The sequence below is a fragment of the Seriola lalandi genome, unplaced genomic scaffold (genome assembly GCF_002814215.2).
Source record: "Seriola lalandi dorsalis isolate HSWRI2012SDOR001 ecotype SW California unplaced genomic scaffold, Sedor1 jcf7180002054351, whole genome shotgun sequence".
In the NCBI taxonomy this organism is placed as follows: domain Eukaryota; kingdom Metazoa; phylum Chordata; class Actinopteri; order Carangiformes; family Carangidae; genus Seriola; species Seriola lalandi.
Genome location: NW_019524904.1, coordinates 542,647 through 553,122, shown reverse-complemented (window position 1 = coordinate 553,122; position 10,476 = coordinate 542,647). Strand labels below are relative to the sequence as shown.

The following is a 10,476-nucleotide window of genomic DNA, read 5'->3' as shown; positions in this document are numbered from 1 at the left end:
ACAAAGCAGAAGGATTCCTAACATCAAATACTACAGTATGATAAAGCTGTTTGTGGTTTGGTCTTGCATGCTGTCAGGCTACTTAAAACTATTAGTAGCATTAAGAAGTCAGTAAAACAAATGATGCGCAGTGTAATGTAGCTGCATACCTCGTTGCAACTGCAGCCTTCTGGAAAAAGCTATTGTTACAGTCAAAATAGCAGATCATTTGTAAACCACAAGATAATAATCCCAGACAGTCTGTGTCAGAGAGATGAAATGAATACACTGGCTTCCTCTTAGTTTTCGTACATCCTGGCAAATATGAGCCCTAGGGTGCTGTCACAATAGGACTAAACAAGCCACTTGGGACATTAGCCTGGGAGAGCCACGTGTTGGAACTTGTGTATGTGCATCTTGAGAGCAGGACGCATTCCAGATTGCATGGTGATGCCACAAAAATCTGGGGTCTGCAAGATGTTTGATAGGAGAGAGACAAGAAAGAAAACATTTTCCACAGAAGCCCTCACCTCTGTGAGGCCTGAGTGGGACAGCCTACACACATTTCAAACACTGGGAGGACTGTTCTTCATGACACTGGGAGTTCTTTTACAATATTGTATTGAGAGTACAATGTATGTTCTCCTGCCATTTTGCTTAGAAAATTTTCAACTTCGGCACTTCTGAGTGATAATGTCAAACAAGAAACTGGCAGACGATAATGCATGTTGTTAACCCCTCCAAAGGATATACCCCGGGACACTGAGATGAATGATTTAGAGGCTTCACAAAGACTAAACCAATTTTTACCATGTTTGCAGTTTTCTAAAAAATAAATAAAAGCTGTGCTATCAAAGTAATTTGAAAGACACTATATTCAGATAAAGAAAATCTACACATATTGGTTTTAAGATTCAATTTGGTATTGATTTTAAAACTGACAGCTGGTTCTGTTGGGCAGACAGTGTACGGCTTGAGGTTAATTTTAGCCCGGAACTGTTCGATCCTGAGTTTTTCCCAGATTGGTTGTCATCTGATGCACAGTTTGAGGGGTGTCATGACACCTGATTAACTACCTGAACGAACAGCAATATGGCTTTCAGATGATCAGCTGGATTTCTGGTATGTCAAAAATTTTGGTCAGCTGTCTTGCAGTCGGAGCAGTTACACAGTCCAACTTTCCACATGGGTGCTATCAAAAAAACATTATAAACTGCGGTGAATTTATTTTTAAATGTTGTGGCTAAACTGTAGTCTTCGCTGAGAATGCTGTCATATAAAACTTATCTTCACTGAATAACAGACACCATATTGTCTGCGTCTTCCAGTCTACTGCCCCATTTTTCTTTTTTTCTTCTTACTTTCCTTTCAAAGAAGAACTGTACAAAGTAATCCTGCCTTTCTCTCTTTTGTCAACATTGTTGGGGACACAACTGTCTTAAACTTTACTGGAACAGAACCATCAATGAACAAAACGACTGGTTTACGTTCAGTGTGAGCAGTCAAATTATTGCCGAACAATAGTGTGCGCAGGTTCTGAGCATGCAGAAAGGCCAGTTCAAACGTGCAGTGTGCCTTAACACAACATACAAGACTAATATAACACACTGTCTGTCCAGCTTTAGACTTCTGGAATTCTGTTTCCCAAATAGAAGGTTCAGAATATATAAACCCATAAATGTACAACATAACTAAGATTATCTTAGTTTTAAAATGCGATTGGTAAACAGGACCTAGGTCCTTTTGTTATATTGTACAGTCCAAATTATTAGCCAAAAATGATTCTTTAGATATTTTATTTAGAATATTCTCTCGTAATAGACACCACCAATTTCATGATGCTATTTCAGCTACTGCAAGAAGATTCCTTTTATTTTCAATTGGTGTGATTGGGGCCAACAATGTGGTAGAGTGAAGTAGACCTATAGGCTACACCTTCTGTTGGTTCAACAAATTCACACAAAATATCTAGAAGTGGGCCGACTAAATATAGCCTCAGTGAATCACAGAGAAAATGCAACCATGCTTCAGAAGTCTACTTTCATCAAGAAACAAATGAGCATTTCTAGAAACACATTTTGACAATATTGCTTTTTTAGTCATGGATACGCAACAACTTCTCTCATCACAACGACAGCTGCGGTTTCAAGTGCACAGATCCTCTTTTTCTCTCTGCCAAAACCACTGAATGAAATCCCCAACTCATAATGAGTTAATAAAGAAAAACACCACTGAAACTGCACACTTCTTTTCTCTTACACAGGAAAGTCAAATCACTTACTCCAACAGAGAAATGTTACAAAATATCTTGACCACACATGGCCTGAACTGAAACGTTTTACAGAAGTAGGGAGGAATATCATCACACCATTAACTGTGCAGTGTGATTAGCTTTTGCATGCATCAACAATTAAACAGAGCTCCCTTGTTGCTTCTGCTCTTTTTGCCTTGACAAAAGGTTACGTTCCTTGTCCAATAGGTGACATAAGTTAAGATTTAGAAAGTACCATTGTCACTGACTGTATAACATGCCTAATGCATGGGCAACCAAAAGAAAATGTGTCAGACAGAAAAAAAAAATACTCATGAAAGAAAATGAGGAAATGGAAAAGAACTTGAGCAATAATTGAGATTAGGGAGATAACAAGAGAGAAGAGAAAAAATAAAAAATTCCCCTAATTTCTCAAGGTTTCATTAGAAACCTAAAGTCACTTAATAGAGTAGATTCCTGAGCTTGTCATTTGAGCAGGAAAATTTTCAGCCACATTAGTTTTTTGGCTATCATGAAAATGCACAGTTGGTATTTTCCTCTAGGCTGTGGGGACAGATTTGGCTGCTGGAGGCCACTGGTAGCTGTAGCCAGGCACTGTCTACTACAAAAAGAGCCCGTCACTGCATATTCATAAGATTTTACTGCCATAACAGTCAAACAAGGTTGCTATTAGAGGCTATCTGAGTAAACAGGAGCTATGAAAAGGACACAGATGAAGTAAATAGGGCCACATCACTGCAATATCAACATGCATTGCTGAGTAGTGAAAGCTTCACCTAAGGGGGAATCCTCAATCCTGAACGTGAGCTTGTCACCTGGAAGCAAATAGCCACAAATTTTATCCATAGGTCTCCTAATGGCCATTTTCACGCCTTACATATTGGGCTTGAAGCTCAAGAGAAATGTAATATTAACGTTCAGGCAAATCCTGCTGATAAGCAGGTTTCCACCATCTCCCTCTCTAGAAACTGTGGCTACCCTCCCTCTGACTCCCACTGAGAACAGAGCCACAGCAAACCAAATGTCTCTCTCCCCCTCTCACCTCCCTGAAACCTTAATGAGAGACTGTGAAGAGGTCTGTCAGTGTGACAATAATTACAGAAACTGTACTATTCAGCAACTGCAAAAGACCCCCTTGGCCATTTGGGAAGACACACATGCTACACTCTTAAAAATCAGTCAGCTCTAACTGACCACATATCTTTAATTTAATGACAGTGAGATAACATACTCAAGTCATATTAATCTGGTAAATGTATCAAATTTTGTAAAAGGTCACACAAACATAAGCCAACAATTATACAGCTTTATCGCCCATTGTGCTATTGCTGCATGACATTTAGTCTGCCTTTGGTTGTGTAAGGTAGAAAACACATTGGGAGATAAACAGAGGGAGCAATTATCTAAAACCTTTCCCAAAAAACCGAAATGATTTCACTTGCACAGTACATGTGCCTACCCATTACTGGTTTCCTGAGGTAGGTCAAAGTACACAGACTTTCCTACTAGTATGCAGTTGTTTGTTTCTCTATTTCAGTTAGAACTAAAATTATTAGTTGACTGACAGAAAATAAAAGCCAAAACAGTTTTGGTAAATGATTATTTGATTTAGTCATTTATCAAGTAAAAAACACACCAGTCATTCCCTGGAGCCATCTTACCTCCTCTTGCTGTTTTATATCATCATAAACAGAATCTCTTTGGGTTTGGTAATGTCGATCAGGCAAAATAAGACATATGAAGATGATCACCTTTTTATAGACTAAATGATTACTAAATTAATTGTAAAATATAACTCACAGATAGATCAATAAGGAAAACGCTCCCTAATGCCGATTCATCAACAAAAGGCCACATTAGTGTGCAAACAGGAGGTGATAACCTGACTACAATTACCATTTATGGCCTTTTAACACAAGTACAGGGATTCATAAGTTAATGATAGGGGATACCTACATCGTGTCTAACCAGTGCACAACACCCAGTAACTTAAACTTGAGCTTTAGTTACATTAAAATAAACACACACAAACACACACACACACACACATCAGAAAATATAACAAGACAGTGAATGCAGTAAATTAGAAGATGCTCTTTGCGTTGTAAACCGTTTACTATAGATGCCATTAAGGCGTTCTCTCCATTTACAACCTCAGAAATAAAAGCATTAACGTGGTGCACTGTACAAAATGAAGTGTAGCCACATTAAAGGCTGTGTAGCCGTTTTATTTGAGCTTTTCTCTTGTAACTTAAGCTTGACAGCGTGTCACGCTACCTAACTCGGCTAACATTAACCTGGCTAAGAAAATGGACAAAAATGCTTTTAACGGTTACAGATATCTCGCTTACAGCCGCATTTACGGTTAGCCAACTGAGTAACAGTATGTTGGCCATGTTGGCAAGGAGACAGACTGGTTTTGTCTTGGTTCACAGTTAGCTGTTAGCCGACGTGAGTTTTAACATTACTCGGTGAATTCAAGGATAGCAGACGCTAGCCTGTAGCTCTCGTGAGAGACGTTAGTGCTGTAGCCTGGATCAGATAGCTTCACCGTCTGTGGCAGCTCAGATTCATACCCCGTTCAGTCATACCATGTCTTACCTGATTCCTGATGGCCACCTTTTCTTATTTCCTTTGGGAAATGTTTAATGTGTAGAGGCGTCACACAAACTGAGACTTAACGTACACAAATGATATCTAGACTCCTACCTAAGCAGCCAGTGATTTTTTCCACTCCAACAAGCTAGCCTAGCTGATGAGACGCTGTGCCCCGTTGGAATAGCATTTCTATATCAAAGCATGTCATTGCTCAGCAGCACAGCTAGGCTAGCTAGCAGCAGCAGCTACACAAGCTGTTCAGACTCCAGGTCCCTCCCGCTCGCAATCGATTGGCTGTAGATGAATCGGCTCTCTTTTGATTGGATAGTGGCACCGTCAGTCAATCACACTGCAGCTGCTGATGTTTTGCATTCCCATAAGCATCCATCATGTTTTTCGCCTTGTGAGTCTGAAGAGCGTACCAAAAGAAACGTGTATGTGAAGAAAGAGATAAGAGAGATATTTATTATTATTTACTGTTCATTTTATACTTATGTATTACTTATTGATTTATTTGTCTCAGAATCAGCTGTTCAAAATCAAAGTTGCACTCGAAGCCTCTTAAGTACTGAGTGGGACTTCAGCAAAGGCCTCATCCTGTGTAATTTTTGCAAAACTGATATTTTTACATTATTTTACAGCATATGTAACTTTATTCTTAATGGAAAGACGTGAAGAAAAGATTTAACGTAAAAACTTGATGCAAATCAGATAAAAAACACATGAGAAGTTAAGTCAAAAAATAATTCCCAAATTGCACCTCCTTGGCCTTGTTCAGCTGTCAAATCATACTGAAATTGTGACAAAGTGACTCTATATATAGAATACATGAAAGGTCTGTTAATCTGGTGTTCATGAGCATTTCTATCTGTCATCTGCACCATGCAAAACACACACACACACACACACACGAACGTGCATACAATAACTCATCATCAAATTCCATTCAAGCTCCTCCTGGGAAATGATGGTACTTCTAATAAACATGTCAGTGGTGAAGAGAGTTGCAGAGTAGTTTGGATGGTTGTGTGACTCTCTGCAGGATGCAGTCTGTTTCCTGCTCAAACAGATGGGCCTGTACATGTATTCTGCTTTCTGCACCCAAAACCCCATCGCAAAGCAAATTAATACAACATGTACAGTGGGAGGTAAATCTACTTTATCTCAGTTTATTCACCTTTTTAGTTTGACAAATAAACTTCAGCTACTGACCGAAATGTTTTAAAAGAAAACGTAACATAACAGACAGACTGTATTTTCAAAGTAAACACTAATTTGACATTATTATTGGTTTATGATGGTGATTGTTCACCTTTTGGTTGTAAATGAATGGAGCTTGTATTTTACACACCATTTTAATTTACTGTGACATCAGTGATAGTAGATTTTCATTACACAGGATAATTTGATTTTAGAAACACCTGTCACGTGTGGTTATAACCACAAGACTGTTTACTTCCTGTTTTCATGTAAATATGTTACATATTCAACACTGTGTCATAAATGTATAATAGTTCATCAGATGCTATGCTGTGAGTAGAACAATCAGCCATAACTGTGTCAAATAACTAGGCTGTTTGGATGAAGTGTGTTATATCATGTGTTACAATTGTTTTGATGAAAAAAGATATACTCAGCTGAAAACTGCTAACCACTTGATATAGAACTAATTACCTTCATTATTTACTGTGAGAAAGTGTTACTTGTGTTACTTCTGCTAATTCCGCTGTCGGAGTGATGATGACGTGGTTTGTGAATGCCACCTGCTGGGCTGTTAGTGAAACATACATGCTGTGTCAGTTTTGAACATGCAACATGTCCTCTTCCATCCACTCTGCAACATCATTATGTCCTTATTTCATTCCATCACTGTTGCTTTGCCCCCTGGGGAATCACAGAAAGACTGACTGCATCGGCCACAGAGAAAGGAACTGTCCACCACAGAAAAAGCAGATGGTCTCATGTTGTTAAGGGGGACTTTAATTCAATACAGCGCACCTGCCTCTGGGCATTAGTTTGATATGCATCTGAAAGTAAACAGAAGCAGTGTCCCGGGATGTAATCACTAGCGTTAAGTATAAACCAGCTGCTGGGGCCAGAACATAATGAAAGGAGTTTGTGCACATAATGTTGATGGGGGAAAATACTATATGTAATAATACAGATTGCTTCTTTTCCTGTGCACAAAATAATTTTTGATCCCCCAGAGACTTGAAGGGTGTACTTGTAAATTGAATAAGAACCATATCACTTACAATGTATTTGGCAGGCCTCTATATCCTGCCATGTTCATGGAGAAACATGGAGAATATAGAGGCAAGCAACAGATCTTGGCAAGAAACAGATTAAGGCTTAGAAAATCAATACCAGTTATTTTAAGAAAGGTGGGTGGTATTCATTTTTATTCTTTCATTCCTTGTACGTAGTATGAATGATTTCTGGGCTGACATTTACACATTGTGACAAGTGTGGCAGTGTGACAAGAGAGGGATACGACACACCTTGCTGATGTCATGATTACAAAAGATGCATATCATTAAACTGATCTTCTTACACTGCCACTCACAAGACCAGATTCAAATCTTGGAGCGAAATAAATCACAAAAGTTAAACGGACTCTTGTTTTTTTGGGGGGGTTTCTTGCTGACATTAAAGCAGTATTATCATGGGGAAACAGTCACCATATTACGTTTGTCTTTTATTTCACACACAAATATTGAGACATTAGTTACACAACTGACACTCTTCCAACAACACAACGATACAAAATCATCAGACATTCTTTAAATTGCACAACCAAGCAACATTGTAAACAAATAGACTGACATTTTCTAAACTCATTTGATGGGTGAGTCTAGGATCTCTTGATAATCCTGCCGAATGGCCCTGCTCACCCTGTACAGCTTGACTCCTGTTAGGGTGAACACACTGATCATGATGACCAGGCCTCCGATTACGTCGTAGACGGACGGGATCATCCTCAGAACAATGAGCTGGAGGAACATGGCAACCACGATCTCTAGGTGCTGCACGGTGCTAACTAAGGCTGGATGGAATTTGTTTAGAGCATAGTATACTCCGAGGAATGCCACGGTGGAGCAGATACAGATCCCAATTAAATAGCCCCAGGTCTCCCCATCTAGAGGAATGATGGGCTCCTGCATGATAAACATGGTGGAGGCACCCCACACTGTGCCCGTCCAGCCGAAGGTAAAGAGCGCCGTCCACATGCTGACGCGCTCCTTAATGGCTCTGTAGACGATCATGGAGAGGGCAGCTGTCAAACCGGCCGTCACTGTCATTGTGTAGCCAAAGGCCTCCTTCCAAAAGCCCAGCCTGGACTTCTCCTCGTCTGCTACGTTTGGCACCATGACCAGGCACAGACCAAACACGCTTCCCACCACTGTGACCACATCTGTGTAGCCCAGCCTCTCATCCAGGAGCAGGAAGGCCAGTATTGCACTGAAGACTGTGGTAGAGGCACGCCACATGATGGTGCCATTACTGGGTGGTACTATAGCAAAAGAGGTGTAGGCGCAGGTGATGGAGATTACGTTGCAGACGCCGTAGAAGAAGAGACGCAGACGGTAGCCCTTAGGGCCAAAGGGGGCCTCGTGGTAGTAGAAGACTACCACGATGGACAGCACTTGGATCACAGAGCGAATAAAGAGCAACTCGAGGGAGGGCACCTTAGAGCGGTCGGCTGCTAAACGGGTAATCAGTGCCACACAACCGTGAGCCACTGCGGCCCCAAACAAGGCCATCCAGGTCACCCTGGAGGCCAACACATTCGCCTCGCCAAAGCTAGCCAGCTGGCCTCCGACCCCTTTGTCTCTTTGCACGCTTGGCTGCTTAGGCTGGGTCTCCATGGTTCCAAAGAAAGTCCTGCCACCTTTGCTGTCCGACACCAGTCTCTTTTCCGTATTAGCTTCTGCGAAGGCGCCAAATTCCTCAAAAGAGGGTGCATCATCATACCCTTCATCGCCAGGCTGGGGAAAGTGAGTGGCATATTTCACTGTCACTGTATTTGGGTGAATTTTAACCCGCTTTTTTGATCCGTACTGGAGAGAAGACGAAGGTACATCCATGTTTCTTTCGGCGCAGGTAGGAGTACTCTGAAAAATGAAGTGAAAACCATTACAGCATAGTCGAGCTAAAACAACATTCAAATATTCTTTTTTGCTAGTTAGTCTAAATACACTCGCATTTTTGCATAAGTTATCACTTGTTTTCTCAGATTCCACCCTCCACACACACACACACACACATATAAAATCCACACGTGCGGGCACACTCACACACATGCATGCACACAGACAAAGCAGTCTTATCACCCCTATCTCACCCCTTGTTGCTCCTCCCTATCTCCTGCTGAGTTTCTTCTATATATATATATATCCCATGCAAGCTCATATAAGCCGGGCAGCAAACATTCTGAGGCTGATGCAGTCTGATGGGGATGAAATTACATAACAGGAGACCACAGAGGGGAAGATACATGAATGTGGGCCACGTAAGAGATGAATGGAGTTGCACACCATGAATTAGAAAACCCTGGAAAAAAGGACTGTTGAAAGGGTTAAATGGTGCTGAATAGTTTGAGTGGTTTCTTCAGCCATGAGATATTTCTGTGGCTTCCACTAAAAAGCAATGGGATTTGTCTTAAACTTGAAATGACAGAATGTCCTTAAAACTGAGTACATATATATATATATATATATAAAACTGAAACATCTTTGAAAATAATAACATCACCATTAGTATTATGAAATATTTTCAAGATTATTTCTACAATCATTCATTTTGTCAATCCCATAGGACATACAGTGGCATGAATCAAAACCACAAGGGGGCAGATAAATACTCTGATTCCCCTTCTCTCCTCTTGCATGCGGTTGCTCATCGCTTTTGAAATATAAGGCACATTAATATAACTAGATCCATCATAATAAACGATTATGAACAATATTGGTGTCAAAGAAAAGCGTTAAGAAAATCTTGCATGTACTTTAGGCTGAAAAGCAATCTTTCAGCCGATTTAACAACGGCTTATTATTTTTTGGTGACAAAACCAGAAAAAATGACTATTTTCAGGGATGCACAAAAGATTTTAGCCAGAAAATGAAAAATAAAACTAATAGCTTTTCCTTTAGATAATTGTTTATTGTGCATTGAAAATCTTGTTGAATTTAGTGTAAAACTGGTATTAAAACTGGCATTTTTTTTAGGACGGTCCTATATGGTCCTATATTGCATTGTAGTAGCCAATATTAATTGAGTGCTATAATATCATAAAATATCTTACCTTTTTGTTCTCTAAAAAGTTCCTATTGATGCATAAACCCGGGTTTGTGTCATAAGTGAAGATCTCGCTTGATTTCTTGATCCTTACATTTGGTCAACTGCAAGTGCCATTTCCCCATCTTCCCCTCGCATGGAGCGCCTCTCGCCTCTCGCCTCTCGCCTCTCGCCTCTTCAAGATGCGTGCTGCTTGTTTGTTCTCCAGGCTGCCGATGAATCGCTGCCTCTGCTGTTCTGTTTCTGCAGCTGATGAAGCTGAAGCAGCGGCTGCTGCTGAGGCTGCCGCTGCTGCTGCTGCTGCTGATGATGATGAAGAAGATGATGAT

At 40.5% G+C, this 10,476-nt stretch overlaps 2 protein-coding genes across 3 annotated transcripts in view; both read right to left on the bottom strand.

Moving 5' to 3' along the window:
- The window catches only part of nck1b (NCK adaptor protein 1b), a 27,455-nt gene extending 22,388 nt beyond the window's left edge, over positions 1–5,067 (bottom strand). Inside the window, exon 1 of the mRNA XM_023407874.2 lies at positions 4,853–5,067. The gene's annotated coding sequence lies outside the window, so the exon portion shown is untranslated. The remainder of the gene's footprint in view (positions 1–4,852) is intronic.
- Positions 5,068–7,529: 2,462 nt separating this feature from the next.
- On the bottom strand, positions 7,530–10,457 carry slc35g2b (solute carrier family 35 member G2b). Of its 2 annotated transcripts, none has more exons than XM_023407880.2 (2): positions 10,155–10,457; positions 7,530–8,964 (listed from the first exon to the last, which is right to left on the bottom strand). In XM_023407880.2, exon 2 carries the CDS (start codon positions 8,935–8,937, stop codon positions 7,687–7,689), a length of 1,251 nt encoding a protein of 416 aa, XP_023263648.1. In that variant the 5' UTR covers positions 8,938–8,964; positions 10,155–10,457; the 3' UTR covers positions 7,530–7,686. The 2 variants fall into 2 exon arrangements, with proteins under 2 accessions (XP_023263648.1, XP_023263649.1); XM_023407881.2 differs by having other exon boundaries at positions 10,242–10,457.
- Between the last annotated feature and the right edge of the window lie 19 nt (positions 10,458–10,476).